Source organism: Emys orbicularis, chromosome 18, assembly GCF_028017835.1.
Source record: "Emys orbicularis isolate rEmyOrb1 chromosome 18, rEmyOrb1.hap1, whole genome shotgun sequence".
NCBI lineage: Eukaryota > Metazoa > Chordata > Testudines > Emydidae > Emys > Emys orbicularis.
This window is the reverse complement of record NC_088700.1, coordinates 3,306,221-3,330,026: the sequence shown is the minus strand read 5'-3', so window position 1 is coordinate 3,330,026 and position 23,806 is coordinate 3,306,221. Positions and strand designations below refer to the sequence as shown.

The window sequence follows — 23,806 nt, the reverse complement described above, 5'->3', positions numbered from 1 at the left end:
CTCACTTCTTCAGATGCAAGACGTTATAGTGTTATAACACCTCATCCTGGACAGGGGTACCACCCCAGACCTCCAGGGAAATATCAGTGATCCATTGATTTGGTTGTCCGTGTTTTTGGCCATTGAGGTCTGAGTCCGCAGCAACAAAAAAGTCATCCCGTTTCCAGACACAGTTGTTGTGGAAGCCAATTTTAAGATATTCTAGCTAGATGGAAGTTTTTACTGAAAAGGTCCTTTAAAACTTTGAAGAATATGCCATAGAGTATATGATTGATCTGAGGAGACTGACAAGAAAAGCCTGTGTACAGGGCAATGAGTAACCTAATTTTAATTTCAGTTCAACTTTCTCAATTTGAAACTATCTTAGAATGACAGTAACCATACTAGAGATAAGGACTAATTTAAATACTGTAAATCGGGGTGTCAAACTCCTGGCCGGCAGGACAGATCCAGCCCACTCGATATATTTATGTGGCCTTGCACATTACATTCAGATTCTGCAGAACCTACACTTTCATTTAAAAGAAAAGCCCTCAACCTCCAAAATAAGGCCAAGAATCAAACGATGCAAAGGTTGACTTCCTGAGTCTGCAGACAACCTGAAATAATGGCTCTAGCAATGTCAACATCCCCAGCCACATTAATTTCAGATGAGCATTAACTATATAGCCCAATCATGACACTGTACAAATAATTTGCATTTCATTACATATTTAAATTGCAGTCTGATAGACATAAGGATGAAAACTTTTAGTTACTGGCTAGAAGCCATATTTTCTATATTTGAACTTTGTGCAAACCTCCTATTAACATTACTCGGTGTATGGTGTGGGTGCAGGGGACTAAGTAGTCCTAAATTTATTCCACAGACCATAATTCAAAATAGAATTCAGCACTTCCCAAAGAATGAGTTTGACACTCCTGCTATAAATGCTCACTTAGGTGAAAGAATGGGTGAAATGCTGAGATTTCTGTGGCTTTACCTTCAACTATATTTCCATGCTATTTTCCTTCCCGTAACAAAACTACAAAGGTTATAGCCATTACAGCTCACCTGCAAGTCCCAGAGCTTGTTAAATACTACAGGATTCTGAACACAGGGGTCCTCTGGACATGTCTGAATAATTAAAAAATTGATCACTATACCTAGAGATAAAAATCTTATCTGGATGACTTGGATAGACATCTCAAGGCTTTCTTGAGGGGGCATAATGTTTATTCTGTAAGTTAGTATTCCCAGATTGTCAAATACCTTAGTTTCCAGATAAGTGTTTCTTTAAAAATAATTCTAGTCGTATTAAAAACTTGTAGAGGATAAATTGGCAAGTTCACACTCTATTCCACTTTTACCAATGCTCCTGCAAGAAGCATCACCAAGCCAAGAGCTGGAGATGAGCATTCATTTACAACTTGGAGGCTAAGTCTGCCTATCAAAGAAGAGTTAATTAATAGCGAATTAAGAGAACACTATCTACAAGGAATCTATCGAATAAGTTTTAAAATGGTTCCTCTGATTAGCCAGGATGCAGTAACTGGAGTGGGGATATCAAGTAATCACAGTAATTTAAAATGACCAAAAAAGTGACCATAGATGAGCACTCAGTATAGAAATGGTAACTGAGGGTCAATTTCTACTACCATGGCAGAATACACTTTGCTTGCATTACCTATTATTTGATTATATAATCCAGGTGGCCAGAGTGCATCTGAGTGCAAATCAGTAACTTTTATCAAGTAGCCCCCACCCAAACTCACCTTTAAAAGAACATAAAGTTCAAATATATCTTCAATAGTCACACGTGTTATGTGGGGAAATAAAGATAACTGACTATACAGGGGAAATAATGGGGAAATAAAGCACTAGCAACTACACCAATAAACTAATTGAAAAATAGAGTTCTTCTCTCATCTGTTTCAGATGCAGCAATCTGAAGTATTGTAACAGTACAGAATTTCCAGGCATACGGGTGAATTTTAAGTTGACAGTGTCCCTTTAACATGGCTAGAAGAGATAACAGGTTCCTGAGTGATATGCTCCATTTTAATCTTCTCAGATGAAAATGGTATCTCTTCCATATTAACTATGAGTGCTTGAAGTCACTGTCTAACTTTATGGAAGTCATGTATGGCCCTCACATCACTACCAACTGGCTGGTACAATCCTTTTTGGGCAAAAGTTTGGTTGCCCTTATAAGCATCTGAAGAGCCCAAATCTTGCCCTCAGATTACTTTCCTGAATAATGGAATTATGAAGAATTTTGCTTTAGCTTCTCTAATACTAAATAGTCATTTGTTGTAATTCCTGATATTTTAACAGTGGAGTGTAACACAATATCTGTGAATGCCCTAAGTTCCCAAGTTGAATTGGAACATTCCATAGATGGCAGCATTTTTCACAAGTCTTTAGATTTTGAAGCATCACAGAATTCAAACTTGGATACCCGAGGAAGTTTTCATTTTACTTGACTGTTCAAGCATTTGTCTTCAGAGAAAGAGGTTAAATCAAAATAAGCAATATTAAATATGAAAAAAAAAAAGAGTATTCCTCCAGGTTCTTTTTAAAATATTCAGTTTTAGTTCAGACAAAGGCAAACCTGAACTGTTACTGCAGAAGAGCTATACTTAGACATGAAGTGCAAACACTGGTTAAGAGAGAGAATGACAAGCTCCTCAGAACAGAGTCAATGAACAAAGGTTAGAGCAGAATATAGATTCTGTATTCTGTGATAACATAGTGACCTCCTAGTATACTCACTGGAGACATTTATATTTTGTTCAGCAACTGTATTTAAGGAGGTCTGAAAGTTAGAAGATGATACACTCAAGTTCCTTTTTATGGTTTGCACTGATGCTTTTTGCTAGTGAGCAAAACTGAGGAGTTGCAAGGGTAATAACCTCTGCACTTGCCTCCTACCTCTAGAATGGAGAGTCAAAGAATGGGACCAGTATTTTTTCTTTTTAAAAGAAAGACGGGCACAATTCAGCCAAGGTGCACGCACAATGATTTGTGTTCTGCAGCTGCAAAGACAACAGAGGATATCTAAGGGTATGTCTACGCTGCAATTCAACACCCATGGCTAACCCCTGCCTGCTGACTTAGGCTATGGGGCTGTTTAACTGCAGTGTAGACATTCAGGCTTGGGCTGGAGCCCAGGCTCTGGGACTCCATGGGGAGGGGAGGGGGGCAAAGGAGGGGGGGAGAGGGTCCCAGAGCCCAGGCCCAAAACCACAATGAAATAGCCCTGTAGCCTTAGTCAGCTGACACAGGCCAGTCCTGGGTGTTTATCTGCAGCGTAGACGTACCCTAAAAGCTAGGAGGATGTGCTCTAATGGCAAGAGCTGTCGATAGGTGGCCCAGATTTCCCTGGATTCCAATCATATCTGAGCAACTGCCTCACTGCGTAATCGTAGGAAATTCATTTGACTCCACCGTGGTCCCCCCCCCCCCCCCCGCAATAAATAAAACAGCTGTAAAACAGAAAAAGCAACAACTTCTCTGATAACCAGGTGCTGTAACCAAGCAGGGCTTTTCTAGGCTTTGTAAAAAAGGATACAAGGACTGGATGGCAAAATGCCTATAAAATAAATACTTTGCTATACATCCCTTGAACTTTACTTCTATTTGGTCTCCAAGATGCAACGGTACTTAATTCTTAAAACTCAGGACACAAAATTGTTATTTTATAGTTCCCATTTTCAGTGTTACATTCCTTAGTTCAAAATGAAATGAAATAGATCGAGGGTTTCTGACTTTCAAGTTTTTTTCTTGGTATACTTCTCCCTCCCTCTAAAGCCATGGATTCCTGAGGGTGACCTTTCCGGTCTACAGGCCCCTCAAACATTCTGAGCACACAGGCGCTGTCACTGGGTGTGCACTGGCCATTTAAGGCAGACTGAAGATGAAGCATGACCCAATCCTGGCTCAGTGTGGAACATGGGCCTTCTGGGAGATCTAGTCTCCAGAGGGATCCTGGGAATTGTAGGGTTTCTACCAAGAGAGATGGGGAAGCAGTCCAGGAGAGGGTATGGACAAGGGCTGGCACAGGCCTGGGAGCAGAGAGAGGAGTTCTGGGAAGGGGTAAAGCCTGAGAAGGAGAAAGCATGAAGTAATACAGTAATGATGTGGATAGCAGGCCTGCTGCTGGCACCTGTTTAGGGACCCACACTGGGGCTTCCAGCAAGGGTGGGAAGAAGTGCCCTGCTTCATTCTCTGTTATCAACGGGGTGAGAGTTGTGGTCCTGGGAAGGAACTGCTTAGACTCGGGAGGATCAAGAGACTGGTAATCTTTTGACAATGGGGTAGAAGACAGAGCTTGGAGAGGGCCAAAGAATGGCATTATATTTTGTTTGGACTTTTCTGGCTGCCCTAGAACAGGGGTTCTCAAACTGGGGGTTGTGACCCCTCAGGGGATCGCAAGGTTATTAAGTGCGGGTTATGAGCTGTCAGCCTCCACCCCCAAACTCTGCTCCATCTCCAGCATTTGTAATTGTGTTAAATATAAAAAACGTGTTTTTAATTTAGGGGGGGGGGTCACACTCAGAGACTTGCTGTGTGAAAGAGGTCACCAGTACAAAAGCTTGAGAACCAGTGCCCAAGAAGGAGAGAACATTTGCTTCGTCAGAGGGCTACGTTACAAGAAACCCCCATGCTCACCAGCCTATCCACCAAAACCTCGAATCTCTGCACCAGCCAAAGGGAGACTACTGACTCGTAAAGGGAAATGGAAGCCTGGATGATGGGATGCCAGACTAGGTAAGTGATCTTATTAGAGCCCAGCAAATCTGCGGATATCCGCTTTATATCCATAGCTGTGGATATCTGCTGACCATGTTTGAGGATGGCGGATTGGATGCAGATACAAAGTTTGTATCCATGCAGGGCTCTATTTATTATAGACACTTTCAGTGTATGTTTTATAAAAGCCTATTAAGTCTTTGCTTTCATGTGGTCCTTGACGCTTTATAAGATTTGATATTTAAATAGATACTGCACAAGGTAAGAGATGAGGAGCAGACAGCCAAGGAGTGAAAATCTATGGGGAAAGTGGGTTTCGAAGAGCAAGGATATTAGGTGCACACAAAGAGGGATTTTGTTCTAGGTGCAGGAGCGGCATGAAAAAATGAGAAGTTATGATGGCCAGAATGTGAGGAGATGTATGACATTTGAATAAAGTTGACTACACCAGCCTTACAGGTCATTTTCCCAATAACTAAACAGCTTAAAGTAATTATGAGGACTCATCTAAAATGCAATTAAATGTATATCATTCTCTTCAGACTACAGCGGTTGCAGAAAAATACTATAAAAGGGTGGAATATACAGCAGGATTGAAGCGTCTCAAAATGGTAACAGTTAAATGACTTGAGGTGGCAGTCTATAAGGCCAATTACTGACACCAGAACTTACAGTGAACACTAAAGGGAGGGACTGCTTGAGAATTTCTGTTCCTTACCATAGTCAGAAACTCACATTAAACAAACTTTTATCCTATCAAGACAGGCAGAAGGCTACACAGGGATCACTTCACTAACCACTGAAATGCAGCCACTTCTCTGGAGTGGAACACAATTGCTATTTTGCAGTGTAGAAACACTTCACAAAGATTTCAGACACTGAGTGAGGCATGTTTATTCCACTGAAACCATCAGGGAAACAAACATGAGAAAGAATGTAGTTACCCAAGCTCGAATTTGGGCAAGACACAAGATTAGTAACCCAACTCTTACAAATAGTGCCATGGATTCTTTACTTCAAATGGCCAGTAAACAGGAAGAACAGTAGAGATTCTAGGTGTCAAGTCTGTTGAGGAATCCATGTAGCACATTATCTAACACCAGCTCTTCTACAACTCACCATATTTTTTTTGGCATGAGAATCTTCAGAAGTGTTTTTGAAATGTAAAAGGAAGGAACGGAACCATCAGTATCTTACAGAGGCTCCTTCTTAATTCTGAACTCCTGACACCACTTATGAACCACAGAATTCAAATGTGTAAGAAATACAAGCACAAGCATTTCAGTTAGCAAGCAGTGTTGCAACACTCTTCTGAAGTAAAGCAACATTACTCACCCATAGTAACATAGGGCAATTTGTCAGTTGATCCATGGGGATAGATGCTGTAAAGGTGGGGTCCAGAGACATCTACTCCCCCTAAAACCAGAGCAGCACCAATGTAACCTTGATACCTGTTGAACGAAGTACAAACATGAATTTAGACATTGATAACACATGCATTCTAAAAACTAAAGTACTTTTTCATTATTATAACAGGTTGTTATTATGAAAAGGTTATTATATATTATTATAACAGGTTGTTTCTCCATGCATAATAATCTAAATGTATATCTTTCAAAAACATGCCAGTCCTATTAGCCAATATTAAATACAGACCCCTTATTTGGTCTAGTTAATCTGTCCTTTTTAAAAACATCATTATACAAAGAAAATAACTGTTTGGCTACCTATCAGGAGCACTTTGCAAATGTTAGCAATATGTGATCATTAGAATTAAGAAAAATTAACTCTAGCGTATAGAAAGGTACTGCAGTATTAAACTGCCATCGCCTGAAACTGGAGAATTAAAATGTTCAGCTGCAGGAAATGTGCTGGATCTCTTGAATAGCACACTTGTTGTGCTAGAGCATTACTATCCTGTACACGCCCTTCTTTCTTTACTAGAAAGATAAGCCAAAAAGTTAACTTTTTCAGGTCTTACCTGAAGTATATTATTCCTGCATTTGAAACGGGTTTTTATTTTATTGGAAAGAGTTTTAAAATGTATGCCCTCCTCCACCTCCATTTTTAGTCTTTGGTTGGTCCAAATATCTGGATTGCTTTTAATGACTGTCACATGACAGCCCATTGGAACAGCCAAGCTGCCAACCTGATGACCTGAATTAACTGTAACTCATCCTGACTCCAGAGCACTTGGTTACATGGAATGGTTTTTTGTTTGTTTCCCCCCCCTCTCCCCCCTTCTTCCATCCCAGACTTTAATTTTCTGGGAACTTTCCTGATTGCTGGAAACATTTATTTGTAATCACATGCACATACTTCATTCTTTCACCTTCCACCCAGACATAATTTACTTATGCAAAACACTGTATTAAAATAACATTGGCATGGTTAAAAAAGGGATGGAGAACATGCCCTCAGTCTCTTTAGCCTGGAAAAACTGGTAATGTGGATTAAATACCCACTCACATAAAACAATGCTTGATTCTGATGGCAAACCCATCAATTGAAACTATTTTAGGATGATGATTGCCCTACAATTTCAAAGTCAAACATTACATTTCCTTTGCATGTCTCCCTCCCTCCCCTTCCCCAAACAATAACCAGAAAGTCTTTGGCATACTGGCCACGTGGAAAATCTGAGGACACTAGCCTAAAGAAATATTCAATATCAAAGTGACAATGGATGTATTGATTGAATTAATTTTAAATGAAATAAAAACACGTTTTAAATTTAAATGAAGATGCTGCAGAATTCCCGGTCGTTGGCAAAATGGTTCCTCATACTCTGACTCCTTGCTGCATAATTTAGATCCAGTTTACTAGGGCTGGTTGTACAGTTGTGAGGAAGGTTACAGCAAAGAGAAAACATTAAGATCAGGAAAGTTGTACTTCATAAGTTTGTTTAGAAGAAGGTAGCAAATGTCTGAAGTGTCAGTTGAGGGGACTGGACTATATAAGTCAAGAATAAGCTTCTATTAGTGGTACTCTTTCAGAACCAGATCATTCAAAAACTCTCTCAGCAATAGATAATGCTACTAAAAATACAAACCTCAGCTATTAGACCCTTAAGTAATTCAGCAGCTAATTATATCCTATGGTGTGTGTAAATACCTAATCTACCTTTGTATCTCTTTGCAAAGCTATATTTGAGAGGACAAAGTTGTAGGGGGAAATGGGAAATCCTAATGGGTTTGACGGACTTCGTATTTTCCTCTCCATCATCCCGCCTCTGCCTTCACTGTTTGGCTGGGATAAGTGATCCAAACAAATTGAGGGAACGTTGGACTAGCAGTAAAGGAGGGTCTAGTATTTTTGTTTGTTTTTCCAGTTTTGCCACTGCCTCTGACCTTGGATCAAGTTATTCAACTTCTGTCTGATTTTCCCCATCTTTAAAATGGATACAACACTTAGCTACACTGTACCTCATAGGTGGAGGATGTTTAAATAGTGCTTGTAAAAATCTAAAAGCACAGTCTTGTGTCAAAGGACCCATGGGTGAAGGGCGCTTCCGAGGTGTCGTAGTATTACTGACTGCATAAAATTGTTGTATTAAATTGTCATCACTTCGTTTCAGTCCTCTGATATCAGACTGCGCTTTTAAATTCACCACATATAGTGCACAAAATGGAAAGATAACTCATTGTTTCTTTGCTTCTGTCTGACAAAGCAAAATGAACAATAGTGCATGGCAGTTTTATGATAAAATATTTATATACTTTCTGACTTCGGGTCAGTGTCTACAAGAAATGTGCAGTACTGTTAATATCTCTGTAAAAAACACAGAATAAGAGAACACGGATATTCACTTAAAGATCGAAACTACAGAAAGCTGCCCAGCTGCCCTTGAGTTAAAAGTAAAATTTCCAGCTTTAGTAAAATTCACAATCTGATAGCATTGGCTTCATTTTTTAGCTGGTTATAAATCTGAAAGTAAATAGTGAAAATACACTTAGGTAACTCTGCCTTGGCTACAAAGGCTGTAAAATGTATTTATGTAGTTTACCCTGAAGGAGGTTGTGTTCATTAACCACATTCCTTTAAGTTAAAAATGTATCTTCCAGTTATCCATTTCTCATAAACTGAAGCTTTATCCAGTGCCAGCATTTAAAAAATGTAAGAGTGAATTCATGGAGTTACCTGAAAAGCATCTGTTTGAGCATTCGGTTAGCTGTGACAACTCTCGGAAGCCGTCCAGTAGACAAGGAATGGAGCTCCAGATTGGAAGAGATCAGTTGAGTTGTCATGTCAGTGTCTGCAGCTGTTCCAGCACCACAACAACTGGAAAACATTTTTGGTAAGTTACCAAGTTAAAAACTCTTAAACATTGTATTTAATGAATGTCCCTCTTCTTTTAGTCGCTAGAAGTGGAACTGACTCTAACCTACCATGAAGTGTAAAATAGGTGGATACCAGCTATTCAGACAGATAAAATTACGATTACTTTATTTAATGTTAGATTTTCATTGTCTCCTACCCTAGTTTGCTTTGATTTAATCAAATTTACATAACTGTTATAGTTTCCTGACCCTTTTAGTATACAAAGACCACTCACATGCATTCAGAGGTAATACTTCTCTGTCAAAGAAAATGCCTATTTCCAATAGCAACTGGAGGGTAGGATGTTTCACTGCTTCATATTTAGATACACTCCTGCAGTTTTTTCAACCCAAGCATTAGTCTTATGCTGGTGCAGGAGAAAAAATTAAATTGACAAGATACTAAACATGAAACTAGCTAACCTATTTTCATTGTCTGGCATGAATGACTACCAAAAGGAAACAAACTGCATTACTGGTGAAATTAACTACCATTTAAAAGTTCTCATTTTTAATCTGAGGTATTAGCAATAAGGCGTACAGTTTACAAGAATCAACACTAAACTTACACTTAAACTTTACTTACTGTAAAACTGACAGTTTTAATACTTACTAGATATTAGGAGAAATGAAGTGTATTTTTGAACAGTTCTTGTCAGCAACAACCATCCCCTCAGTTGCTCTTGTATCTGCTCCAAGGACTATACCATCCTACAGAAAAGGTGAGATACTTAGGATCAAAAGTTTGACAAGATTTTACATCATTTTACTGCTCACGTTACAGTAGTCTGTAACATGCAATGGCAATGAGCACTGTCACTGCCTGCAATTCTCACAATAATAATGTACCCTCCGAGAGAGAGAAAATGGTAAATACTGGGCTGTAGAAGAATTTGTAATTGACACAAGTTCCCGTAGCACCAAAAAGGCTCTGTCACCATCAAATATACAGCAATGTAACAGGAAAGGGCAAGCATGCTAAACAGAGTTTGTGAGTGAAGAGAGCTGACAGAGTAAGTCAGCAGTGGACTGAATGCAGTGTTCAGCTGAGGAAGACACTTTTGGCACTTTCCAGTGAGGTGACTCTGGCTAGTGGACCTTACTGGAAGAGGTAAGATTTCATGTTATTTTCCAACTAGTTTTCATATTGTGCGCATCACCACAGTATCTCTTGCCACCTGAAGGAACAGCCAACTCAGATTACAGGCCACCTGTTGCCACAGCAAGAGTGTGGAGTTTGGGTTTTAAAGTGCAGTGAAACAAGAGACTAAAAATTACATTTTATCTCTAACTTCCAGATAAAATATGCTCTATTTAGAGTTTAATGCATGATTATTCCTAAGCATGAGAGCTGTACAGGCCAGCTGTACAGGCCATTTTTTCATCATCAAAATTGAAGATTCTGCAAAGGAGAGTTAGCTGACTGTTCTCCTGATAAACAGCAAGGGAAAATAGAATGCCACTCTCTCGTGATGTATTCACTCCTCAGCCCCACAAAGAACTTACGTGGGTCAACAAACAAAATTGGCAGAAACACACAAAGCAGAAGTCTCCCCACATTCACTGAGGGCAAAAACCCCTTATGCAACAGCTGCTAACCCTGGAAGAGGTGAAGAGCTGAGTCCATTATAAACATCTTCCTGTGACTCTTAGCTGCTCTGCGTTGTACTCTGATAGTACAGTGATGGGTGCCCTAGGACCATGTGCCGTAGGAAACGAGGTCAATGAGCAACCTAACCTCACCTTGAACACAACTCCAGCAATGGTGGTGCCCGTCTTCCGGGCTGCAGGGAGCCGAAGCCCCTTCTTAGTCAACTCTGCCTCTAGGAGTGCATTCCTGGAACAAGGGGAGGAGCAAAAGGGAGAATAAGGAGATATAGCACCTTCACAAGCAAGGCTTTCGTCTTCTTCCTACACCTCCCTCACCAGTAGGCTGAACTGCCCCATACCAACCCCCCCCCCCCCCCCCGCCTAGCCTAGCCCCGCCCCAGCCTGGCCCCCGCCGACTACGCCCCCTGCTAGCCTGGCCCTGGCCCCGCCCCCCACAACACCAACCCCTCTCCCCTGCTAGCCTGGCTCCGCCCCCGGCCCAGGCTGAGCCCCCTGGATGTGGGGGACAATACGCCCCCCTCGGCTGTGCCAGGCGGGGCTGCCCCAGCGCTCAGGCTCCGCAGGCCGGGCTCCCTGCGCGGCTTCCCCTGAGTCACGGTGCCGGCCCGCTCCCGCCTCTAATGGTCCCGGTCCCTGCCCCGGCCCCGGTTCCTGTCCCAGTCCCGGCCCTGGCCCCGGTTCCTGTCCCAGTCCCGGCCCTGGCCCTCACCGGGCGCAGTTCTCGAAGCCGAAGCCGCTGCTCGGAGCCTGGAGCACGGACACCGCCGCCATCTTCCCGCCGGGTGGTGCAGCCGGGGCGCCGCCGCGTGACTCAGCGAGCGCAGGACGCGGAGCCGCTTCCGGGTCACCGCCTCGCCCCTCCCTCCGCGCCTGGGAGAGCCCCGCCCCCCGGATCCGGAAGGGCCCCCGGCAGTCCCCTCCCCCCCAGTGCCCCGCTCCCAGGCCCGAGCCTGCAGCAGAATCGGGACCTTGGCGCCCGGGCTCTAGTCCCGCCCTGGGGCCGGGCCGTTCGGACAGCGCGAGCCGGGCTTTACACCCCGGGCCGGGGGGGGGGTTAATGTGACTTCTGCTTGTCGAGCCCGCAGGCGCCGCGGGCCCCCCCCCTTGACGTTTTCTCCTCAGCCGCGAGGGCTAGAAACCTTCTTCCCCTTGGCGGCTGAAGGGCGGAGAGCGCCCGGCCGCTCGGCTCCAGGAGCCGGGGCCTGAAGGAGACCAGTGAGCGTGAGACTCGGGACAACATCATGAGAGTTGGCGGCGCTGCAGCGTCAATCCGGGCTACGGGGCCTCTCGCTCTGAGCTGTGCGTTCAGCGCCTTGCCAAGGGGCAACTTGTGTCATAGAATCATACACTATCAGGGTTGGAAGGGACCTCAGGAGGTCAAATAGTCCCATCCCCTGCTCAAAGCAGGACCAATCCCCAACTAAATCATCCCAGCCAGGGCTTTGTCAAGCCGGGCCTTAAAAACCTCCAGTCCATGAACTGTCCTGTGATTGTAAACCAGTTTCCTTCACCTCTTTCATATTCACTTTTTACAAATACCCTCGTAAGGACGTGCCCAAGAATAGACACAGAAACAGCCAGTTTAAGCAACTATTGCAAGAGGACAGACGTTTGTTCTGTAATAATGTCTGTCTGCACGCACTCCAGATTCGAGGACTTATGCTCATCCATTAAGGAAACCGAGCTGAAAAACCTGGGGCACAGCCGGGGAACCATTGAAAGACCTGTCAGAAACGGACGGGTGGAGGAGCTTCATCACTGCCCTAAATGCCAGAGGCGTAATGGGAGCATGATGATGATGATGAAGGAAACAGACGCAGCTCATGTGGTTTGATTAACCAATCAAAACCTCTTATGTTTTGAATATCAAATAGTCTCAGTGAAATACTCTCAGATGAGCTGCAGACCAAGAATGTTGCACAGAAATTATTCCATGAATAATTTCAAAAAATATGTACATTTGAGACACTCACAGTCTGTTCATGGTCAATGGAGGGGGGGGAGCTAGAAGGGAATACAGTAATGCCTCACTTAAAGTTGTCCTGGTTAACGTTGTTATGTTGCTGATCAATTAGGGAACATGCTCATTTAAAGTTGTGCAATGCTCCCTTCTAATGTTGTTTGGCAGCCGCCTGCTTTGTCCACTGCTTTCAGGAAGAGCAGCCTGTTGGAGCTAGCTGGTGGGGGCTTGGAACCAGGATGGACCGGCAGCCCCCCCATCAGCTCCCCGCTCCCCTAAGTTCCCTGTGCAGCAGCTGCCCAGCAGGCTATCAATCGGCAGTTCAGCTATCCCTCCCCCCACTGCCATGTGCTGCTCCTGCCCTCTGCCTTGGAGCTGCTCTCAGAGACTCCTGCTTGCTGTGCAGGGGCGGGGAAGGGGGGCTGTCAGGGTGTCCTCCTGCACCCCACTTACCCCTTCTCCATATAGAGCAGGGAGGGGACACAGATGGAGAGAGACAGAGAGAGCTTAGGGCAGCAGCTGCTGTCTCAACTTCCTGATCCACTTTAAGAGACAGGGCATTTAAGAGTGGGTCAGCTTACTTAAAGGGGCAGTGTGCATCTCGCTCTCTCTCTCCCACACACAAGGTGTGTGTCTGTCTCTGTCTCTGTCTGCTATGCTGTCTCCCCTCCCTCCTGCTTGTGCTGCCTTGATGAGAGGCTACATTAGCAACAATGTGTTAACCCTTGAGGGCTCAGCCGAGTGCTAGTTCATCGTTTAGCAATAAGGCATTCCCTGGGAAATATCCCTCCCTCTTCCACCCTCTAACTTCACCACCTCAACAAAGCTTCACAATCATCATAGCTGTGAACAGTATTAAATTGTTTGTTTAAAACATATACTGTGTGTATATCTATATAATATATAGTTTCTTGTCTGGTGAAAAAAATTTCCCTGGAACCTAACCCCCCCATTTACATTAATTCTTATGGGGAAATTGGATTCGCTTAACATCATTTCGCTTAAAGTCGCATTTTTCAGGAACATAACTACAACATTAAGCGAGGAGTTACTGTAAAGGTGAAAGTTATTGAATACATTATTCATGAATTATTCTCCCAGCTCTAAAAACAAACCAACAACTATGGATGATAATAAGACATGTTCTGAAGAAATGTTGTCAGCTGAGGTGTATGCCTGACTATAGGCGTCGTATGCTACAGGCTAAGACCCTGATTCCTGCATGTGCTTAGCTTCACTACCATGAGTAGTCTCTTTAAAATCAATGGGATTGTTTATGGTAGGAAAATTAAGTACATGCATAAGCATTGTCAGGATTGGGACCTAACTTGCTGAAGTTGTAAACCTTACCATGGAGCCTGGTCCTATTGAGTTGGGAGCAGGATCAAGTGTAAAAGATCGTAGGTTATCTATCTGGAGCTCTGTGTGCCCAGTGCATTCTGCTCTAAATGGGTGGAGAGTTGAAGGTTTCAGAGTGAAAGATAGATCCAGTAGCAAAGGGTTGGCCACCACCATGTAAGGCCTTTCACAGTGAGGGAACCGAAGTAAAGGGACAAAAGAAGGGTGATTCTGGAGGTATACCAAAAGAAAAGTTGTTTTAAAAGACAAGGCAGCACAATGTTCACGAATTGTGGGTGTGCATCATTAATCCGGTTTCATGGGTGGTGCGTGACTCCACCATTTGGGGAGGCTGCGCACACCTGGACTGTGGCCTTCCCCCGAGGCCTGCCCCCACTTAGCCTCCTCCCGCAGAAGCCCCGCCGATGCTCCACCACGCCCTCTCATTGGCCGGCCAGCTGGCTACTCACCTCTCATGTGCGCCTCCCATGCGGATGGAGCGGGGATGGGAAGAAGCAAAGCCTTGGGGGAAGAGGACGAGTGGGAGTGGGGCCTTGGGGTGGAGCGCAGGCAGGGCACCCACCCTTTTGACAGCAGTGCACTCCAAAGGTGGCGGGCCGGCTGTTTGGGGAGGCTTAGCCTCCCCTGGCCTATTATACCCACCGCCTATGTCTGGTTTATTTGAATATACCTCCAAAAAAAGGATTTTGTTCACCATTTCTTGCCTCATCCTGCTATCCCCTGCTTCTCACCATCATCTGATCCTGTCTTTCACCCACTCTCACCTGCCTCTCACTTTGGTAAAGACTAAACTACTGGAGCTCTGGCCTCAGCAGCCACCAGTTGCCACTCCCAAGGTGGGGAGGAAAACAACTGTGTCTGCATCGTTAAATCTGATAAATTTATGAGTGGGATTATATGAGGGGGTTGCCTGCAGTAGCAGAGAACTGGCCTGGATGACCCCAGAGGTCCCTTCCAGCCCTATGTCCTAGCTTCCTATTTATACAGAAAAGGAGAAGGGATCTATACATTTAGAAATCCTCACCCATATTAAAACAAAATACAGGAAAAGCCACAGGTAAAACCAAGAGAGAAATTTGAAATTGTAAAGGGAAACAAGCGATCAAAGGGGGCTATGGAGATGCTTCTAAAGACAGTCAGTCCAACCTGTAAAATGAGAGCAAATAGCATAGGCACATGAAAACCATTGAGTAGAGTAAACTTGATTAAGTGTTAGACCCTGATCCTGCAAAAACTTGCATACACACTGTGAATCGTCTAATTGAAGTCAATGTAACTACTCAGTGCATAAAGTTAAGCAAGTCTCTGCCGAATCAAGGCTTAAGACTTCCAGGAAATTAACTCCATCCTAGTGATTACTTGTCTGATGCTGCTTTAACCAATCACCGCTGTTAAATTTCTGATACTGTTGTTGGTTTGGGAGAGAGCAGCTGGGGTTATTAATCCAGCTGGAATATATCAAGCAAAATAGCCTCCAGAGGCCTTTTGAAGAGGAGAGTTGGTAGAGTGGTTTGTGAGACTATAGTGGGGGTAGATAAAATACTATCCCCATCTGTCTAATTTACATAGTTGTTGTCCCTGTATGGTTTTCTCCACTAGAGTTGCTAGGTGTTTACTAGCAATACGAGGTAGAAAATTGTGGAATGCTGAGGCTGTTATTTGGTGGGTAGAGCTTGGTCTTGTTTTTCCCTGTTATGATTTTTATCATGTTGTCCTATAGGTAACTGTTCTCATTTGTTAAATTCAATTAACTTCTGTGTAAGTGTTTGGGAGAAATGTTTCCTGGCAATGAGAACTGATTAGAGAAAATGTACATGATATTCCTATCCTATGTGAGATATGCACTAGTGTTCGTGGCTAGATATTTCTGCCCTATTGAGCTCATTTTAGCTCTGTGTGAAACAAAATATTCTAGTTGGTCAAAACTCCCTCAAAAGAATGTTTTTCTCTTGATACAAGACAGTATCATTAGCTAATAGATTAATGTGACCTCGGAAGGCATTTCTTTTCAATAATGTTCCAAAGCTTGTTTGTCCAGCTGGCTATTGGTCTGCTACTTAACAGAGCTGTTTTTGCTAGTCTGCAACTGCTATATGGTGAACGGTATTCAGTCAGGAAAGTAACTGGATGGGCTTGGCATTGGTAGCTGTACTTTTACTTAACACTCGGAATGTGTGCTGCAAACCTCAAGTGTTACTCTAAACCCTTTGAACTTTAAATTTTTATTTTTAGTAGGCATATAGAATAGAAACTATTGAGTATTCATGAGTATGAGTTATACAGGCCAATTTGTTGTGTGTTTGCCAATGTGATGCTGGATTAAGTCTCTGATTTCTATGTCTGCAACAAGTGCCCTCTCATACCTCCCAAGGCTTGTGGTTCTTGCTTCAATGGTTGTCACCTTTTTTTAACTCCCTCCCCCTAATGTCTATTTCTTACTCAATCAGTGTGAGTGAAGAACTTACTGTTTAGCTTTTAAAACTATTGTTCTTCTTTCAACAGTACTTGCCAAGAGATGGCCTTTAAGCTAGGAAGTGTTTAGAGCTCTCGGTGCTGTGTTGAATGTTTAAATATTAATCTTCATCTAAATGCAGCTGTGCACATGAGGCTATTAACATTTGATGAGGCACTTTACGTTGTCTCTACCTGTTCAAAGTAGCAGCTGCATAGCTTCTGTAGAGCAGTGAAAAGAGAATAGTGTGTCTAAATGTGATGATCACCTTCTTGACCTAGGAGAGACTTGCCACTTTCTAGTATTTAGGACTGACGCTCCTGTACTTTCCTGGAGTTTGGGATGCAAAGGTGGTTTGAGACCCACACGCCCCTTCCAAACAGATGAGAGCGGGGGTGGGACATAAGAAATGTAACCTTGATCTGACTTTCCTAGAAAACTAAATCCATTCCACAAGGTTTGGATTTGGTATCAGTCTGTAACCCACTATGATAGACATGCTTAAAAGAAAACAATTACTCCCTGTTGTTGAGGGGGAAGGCTTGTTGGGTGTGTGAACTGACAAAGTGAGGATTGTAACGAGCGCCACTACATCACTTCTGCCTAGCGAGATGTCTAGATCAAAAATGAATTACTAGAATTGTTACGTGAAATGAGTTTATTTACAAACCCAAAGACGTGAGTGACAGTTCCTTCTTTTGGCAGGAAATGAAGTATAAATCTTGCATGTCAGTCCAGGCTATTGCTGAAGTTTGCTTACTTAGAGTGTGTCCAGAGGAAGGTCTTCAAACAAATGGCCTGGGGCTTGACTGCAGCATGCAGAGTACTGCCTATAATTGGATGAACAGACTTTTACTGAGTGGGTCTGAATAACCCAAGTATTTCCTCCAGCCATGGGCTTTGAGCACCTACTGACTGACCACCTAGTCCTGTAGGAATTGAACTTCTAATGTGAAGCTGGAGTTAAGAACAAATCACTGGTTCCCCAAGAAATCTATTAAAGGTGACAGAGGGACCAGAGAGAGGAAGCAAAGAGGAATGCATTAGTCCATGTTCTGAAGCTAGAGGCACACTTGAACCCTAGGGGATACAAATGCTGGCATTATTCTAATCTGAAGCTATAGGAAATATCTGCATGACCTAAACTAGTGCGGGGGAGAGAGAGAGAGAGAGAGTTGTGAAAAAACTTAGTTTGCCTCTCCTGCTAGATCAGGAAGTATAGAATCTAGATTCTAGTCAAGATTTTGCTAGTGTCTGTTACCTTAGAGTGTCTTGTTACCTTTCTCTGCCTTAGTTCCCCCATATTTTAAATGAGTCATGCAATTTTATCTCACTTTAGGGTTGTGGGACACCATTAACGGCCCTTGTAAAACACCTTGAGGGCTTTGGGTGACTGATACTACTAAAAATCAGACTTTAGTTAGATCAGTACAAAAAAAGTTCCTATCAGTGGCTCAATATGGCTTTTGCCCTATTGAAAATGCAACCCTACTAGTACAAACAAACATAAATCATTCTCTTCCACACACACACACACACACACACACACACACCCCAAAACCAGGAAAGAGGAAGGGGAAATCCATTTCAGCCATAGATCTTATCCCTCAATGCACAAATCTCACCTCTTAGTTCATCTTCTCATGCCTCAAAAGCCTGGAATTAAGAAAGCATCTTAGCAAATGGGCCAGAAGACCAACAGGCTGAAATACTGAAGTCTATCTGTGCTTCTAAAACCTTACACAGATGAGAGAATGCTGCTTTTAAAAGCTTTGTTCTGGCACTCCCATACTCTTCTTCTTTCTTTCTTTGAGGAAAAGAGCCTGGATTCAGTAATGCCTCTTGTGAGTTTTTGAAAGATTAGTTTTAGCTGAAAGGCTTGTTCACTGCATTTTGTGAAGCGTATTACAAGAGAGACCCTTCTTATAAATATTGCCCTAGGAGGTGAGTGTGTTATCTGGCCAATGGTCTCCAGGCCACACTCTTGGGTGAGCAAAGATGCAGTTACGAATGATGTCTGCATAACGTGCGGTAGTGAAGGCTGGTCCATATGAACTATAATGAATCCTCCAGTCTATCATTCCTTTTATCAATCAGTGGGCTGGAAGAGTAGGAACTCCGTAGGCTTCAAGAAAGGACTGTGTGGAGAATGGGCCTGTAGAGATTTTCGGAACTGTCTAGGCACCTAACTGCCATTGACACCAATAAGAATTTGAGACTTCAAAACTCACTGAAGTGCTTGTTAATACTTGGCACCCTAGGGCTTGCCAACACACGTCTGTTAGTGGTGGGGAGGGAGAACTTTTTTAAAATTCTGCACCTCCTGAAGCAGTATTTTGTGTGTGTGATTAATAGAAGATGCCTTGTTTGCCAGCATATAGTTGCCATCTCTGCTTCTGAACTGTAAAGCAAAAACTGCTCTTTCACCCCTACTCAGTAGTCTGTCAAACTTACAAGTAACTTAAAAAAAAAAAAAGTGTCTAGGGAATCATATGGAGTTGCCAGGGTTACAGATGGCTTTCTAATATGCTATGACTCTTCTTCTTGCAGAACAGAATTGGAAAAATGAGCAGCGCAGCAGCTTCTTCTCAACTGAAGTCTAAAGGAAGCCTACCCCAGGTTCTTTCACCAGTGAAACTTCATTCTACCCTAGGTGCTCAATCTCCAGGACACAACAGTATCAGGGTACTTACAAATGCTGAAATGAGCAGCTTTGGTTTGAATCCTGAAGATACGATGCCTTTTACACCAGAAGCCAGCCAAACATCTTGCAGACTCCTGCTGAACAGTACTCAAATCACAGACAGCCCAAGAATGAATGCAACATCTCAGGTTTCTGAACGAAGCTTGCATGTCTCTAATCTCTCTCCTATTTCTCTTGAAAAGAATGATAGAGCATCAACCCGTTTTTTAGATGAAAATGTGCAACCAAGAATGGAATGGATGAGCAAAGCTGTCACACAATCTCTGTTTCCGCCACTGAAAAGGAAAGTACTTGTAGATGGGACAGAACAAAGTGAACAGGAGAAAACTGTGTCTATTAAAGTGCCTGTTTCAAAGAGGTGCAGCTTCCAAACTAGTATGTCTGATGATCCTCCTCTGATGATGAAACCAGAGATCAGCAAACATCTCAGGCGCTCTCCTGGCCAGATGTGTATTTTGGAAAATGGGCCAAAGGTGGCAAAGAGCAGGTTACCCCTCTCTGTCAAATACTTTGGTCCTTCTCTCAACAGTGACCAGATAACTGAAACATTAGGCAGCAAAACTGCAAAGTCTTCAAAAGGTTCTGATGTCCCTAGAAAGGAAGCTGTTAAGAACACTGCAAATGTACAAAGCCCTGTACACCCTCATGGAACTCCTGTTAGGGATACTAGCTACTCATCTACGGATGGCCATGATGAGAACCTGAAAGAGTTGTGGGGGACATTCAGTGAAAGCCAAGTGGTTCAACCTTTTGGCAATGTGAGGCCAACGTCTGATGGTTCTTCAACCATGGATCTCTGCTGTGAAAACAGGGGGAGCCGTGGCCATGTGAGAGAACAGTGGAGGACCTCTTCCAAAGGAGGCTCTTCTGGAGAGAGCAGTGCCATCAGTGTGGCAGTCAGGGTTAGGCCACTGACCCAAAGGTAACTTTCTAACAGTGCAGTGATCTGAGCCATGAGAGCGAAGAGTCATATACTGAGTTCCAGCATACAGCTAGCTTTGCCCTTGCCCCATCTTCTTCCCCAGCCTGCCTCCAGTATGAACATCCAGTGTCCTGCCTATTGGTTCAGCTCCCCAGATAAAAACTGAGCAGTAGAACTTGAAACCACCTCAGACTCTCAGTAAACAGGGGCCTAGTTATTGGCTCAGCTGTGCTCATCAGTAGCTCCTATTGAAGCCAGTATGATCAGACTGCAGATGTGCTGCTAATCCTCTTCCTCCTTCCATCATCTTCTCTTGGTATCTTTAAAACAAAATAAACTGAGAGATGGAAATTGTAATCCACAACTACTGAGTCATAAACATTAAACTCAGTCTTACTGTGCTCTTTAAATGCCAATGGGCTCAAGTAGCATATTCCAGATCTGAATTTTGAATGCCTGGGATTTTTGCAAAAATAACAGGAGTACTTGTGGCACCTTAGAGACTAAGGTGCCACAAGTACTCCTGTTATTTTTGCAGATACAGACTAACACGGCTGCTACTCTGAAACCTGGGATTTTTGTTCAGCCCATTAGCAAAGAGTCACTTATCTTTACAATTTCAGAATCTGGCTTAGATTTCAAATGCCTCTAAATTTTGAGGGGGCAGTTGACTGAGAGTGGCCCTCTGTTTGGAATCAGACTTAACACTTTTTCTGATGACCTCTCTGGAGGCCAGCAACAAGAGGAGCAGCCTGGATTCTATTCCTTGTGCTGTATACTCGAACTAGACCAGTTGGTGTGCTGTCAGTGTGTACTGAGTAAAGGCACGTAGAAGTTATAGGATCCTGCCTACAGCTTTCTGACTCAACTTGATACCAGACTAGGTGGGTCCTACTAGCTCCAACGCAAGAGTATAAAACTGTTTGAGTATTCTACTGAGGCAGAGAGAGCTGGGGGCAGGAGCAGAGTCGTAGCCCAGGTACAGCCAAGCCCAAGATAAAGTTTGGGTTCAGAATATTAATTCTCACATGTCAGTAAGGCAAAGCCTGAGAAGGTGGTACACTGGAACCATAGCCAATGTAGGCATGCTGTGCTAGGAGCAGGGTGGGTACTTCACCTGACTAAACACAATTTGTTGCACTGATAGGAGATGCAGAGTTTAGCATTGATTATTGCATTTAAAATACAGCAGTCTCAAACAAGCAGTTGGGTTCCAGCTGTGGCCACTCAAAGTAATTGTCTCTAAAATAAAAATGTTCTTTTTCTGACTTCACAGAGAACAGCAAGATGGAACAAAATGTGTTGTGTCCCTTTCTGGAAAGGAAATACTGATGCATCATCCTCATACAAACAGGCAGCTGACTTTCTCCTATGACTATTGCTTTGGGTCTCAGAATCCAGAGGATAAGGGATATGCCAGTCAAGAAGTGGTGTACTGTCTGTTGGCCCAGCCACTTCTAGACAAAGTCTTTGAAGGTTACAATACTTGTTTATTTGCTTATGGACAAACTGGATCTGGGAAATCTTACACGTAAGAACTCTACTATAAATGTTGTAACTGCTATCTCCAGCCATCTGAGGCTTATTTGAGGCAACAAACTAAATCCAGCCACTTGATCAGAATCTGCCACTAAGTAATCCTTCTCTAGAAAAGTTTAATTTTCAAAACCTTAAGTGGCGAAACTCCTATAACTCAACCAAAGAGTCAAAAACTGTTTTAGAATGAAGCAAAATCATAAATTAATCTCTTGTAAAGACCGATAGTAACTGTCATAAATAACATCTTTCTAAACTAAATTTTCTAACAACTCTTTAGCCTATAGAATAGTGAGGGCAGTCAGAATGGAATTTAATAAGTATGTTGCATCTGTTTCCTGTCTCAAAGTGAAACACGATGGCTTTTTCTCATCTGTGGGGAGGACTTGTGACTTGGCCAGATGAAATCATTTTGCTATATTAAGGACTAGAGCAAAATTGAGTGTCCTCTTCTGACTAGGGTTTTCAGCACAACTAAACATGGGTCTCCTCTTCAACAGAATGACCGGCTATGCTGATGAGGTGGGCATAATTCCACGATTTTGCAAGGAAATATTCTGGAAAGTAAATCTGACTCAACAAGAGGAGGTAACATTTTGCATAATATTTTGTAGTAGGAAAGTCCCCAGTCTCTCCATTAGAGCTGTCCAAAAATTGGCCAGGGCACTTTATGGGATTGCCCCTCTCTCCATTAATCTGGATGAAATGCTATCACGCCTATAAAACTGTTCTATTTTTAGTATCAGCTTCTCCCTGCTGAGTCTTGGATGAAGACAAAATGCATCAAAAAAGAGTTTTCTGCCTTATGCTAATTTTAATCCTTCCATTTAAAAAAAAGACTGTTTCTAATAGGCCATGTTTCAGATATATTGTAGGTAGGTCTATACCAGGGGTAGGCAACCTATGGCACGTGTGCCGAAGGCGGCACACGAGCTGATTTTCAGTGGCACTCACACTGCCCGGGTCCTGGACACCGGTCTGGGGGGCTCTGCATTTTCATTTAATTTTAAATGAAGCTCCTTAAACATTTTTAAAACCTTATTTACTTTACATACAACAATAGTTTAGTTATATATTATAGACTTCTAGAAAGAGACCTTCTAAAAACTTTAAAATGTATTACTGTCACGCAAAACCTTAAATTAGAGTGAATAAATGAAGACTCGGCACATCGCTTCTGAAAGGTTGCTGACCCCTGGTCTATACTAATACTGTTGTGAAGGCTTGTCTTAGCCATAATAGTTCTTCCTATTAGCTGAATTGAAGATAGCGTTTGCGTCTGCACTAGTGACCATGGTAAGCTTTAAACTTTCGTAACACTGTAAATGTGCACTGAGCTATATGGTATTAGGGCCTGGCAACACATATATAATGTAACTTTGAGATGGCCAACTACGTAAAATGAGCTGCTCCATTCAGAATGCCCTGTGTTTGAAGGCTAAAATGGATTTTTTTGAATCCCTTCCCACTGCCCACCCCAGTGCTTGCAAGTGCATTCTTCTCCCTTATTCCAACAGGTGAAACATCGCATTGAGCTGAGTTACTTTGAGGTATACAATGAGCGGATACATGATCTCTTAACATCCTCCAAAGATGCTAACGCCAAGAAGAAAGCTGTGAGTTTGGAAAATGTTACATATTTACCTGCAGTACTGAACCCCAGCTGTATGCCCCTCCTTGCTACAAAACTGGGGGCTTGATTCTTCCCTGATGTAACTTCATTGATTGTATGTGGCCTGGGCCATATTGGGCAAGCTTTGCCCTAGAGCTCTCGGGAGGAATTCTCCCTTCTGTTAGGGTCCCTTAGCCAGCCAAGGGAGAATCCCCCTGGTGTGAGCACTGCATCAGGCAGCCATAGGCTGTCCTACACAGGTCCCCTCAAAGCTCAGTGTTGACAGTGTGAGGTGGGGCCATAGTTCTCTGGGCTATGGAGAATCTGGGGCAGGACCAGGTTATGGCAGGCCCAGCATGAGGTAGAGCTGCCATGACATACAACAACATTCTGTGCTCCCTAAGTTACACTAGGGGTTATTTCAGCCACCAATCTTCCAGAATCCTGAGGGCACAAGGTGGCTTAAACCTTTATTCTCTTCCACCTGCCCCGTGCCTCCTGGAGGTGTCCCAGAGTCCCACCCTTAACTTCTGGGCAAGGGTGGTGGTAGAGGCAATGGTCCCAAACAACAAGCCTGTCCTGCTAATTGAGGCTGA

At 43.2% G+C, this 23,806-nt stretch overlaps 2 protein-coding genes across 2 annotated transcripts in view; one reads left to right on the top strand and one right to left on the bottom strand.

Annotated features, from left to right (window-relative positions):
* The window catches only part of PSMB7 (proteasome 20S subunit beta 7), a 39,581-nt gene extending 28,087 nt beyond the window's left edge, over window positions 1–11,494 (bottom strand). The window contains exons 1-5 of the mRNA XM_065418717.1: window positions 11,375–11,494; window positions 10,798–10,891; window positions 9,668–9,765; window positions 8,876–9,016; window positions 6,071–6,186 (exon numbers count right to left, since the gene is read on the bottom strand). Of these exons, the coding sequence (XP_065274789.1) occupies window positions 6,071–6,186; window positions 8,876–9,016; window positions 9,668–9,765; window positions 10,798–10,891; window positions 11,375–11,436 (511 nt within the window). The 5' untranslated portion in view covers window positions 11,437–11,494. The remainder of the gene's footprint in view (window positions 1–6,070; window positions 6,187–8,875; window positions 9,017–9,667; window positions 9,766–10,797; window positions 10,892–11,374) is intronic.
* A 7,507-nt stretch (window positions 11,495–19,001) lies between these two features.
* LOC135891421 (kinesin-like protein KIF14) overlaps window positions 19,002–23,806 on the top strand; it is a 41,041-nt gene continuing 36,236 nt past the window's right edge. Inside the window, 4 exon segments of the mRNA XM_065418977.1 lie at window positions 19,002–20,062; window positions 21,339–21,593; window positions 22,099–22,186; window positions 23,116–23,214. Coding sequence (XP_065275049.1) covers window positions 19,002–20,062; window positions 21,339–21,593; window positions 22,099–22,186; window positions 23,116–23,214 — 1,503 coding nt within the window.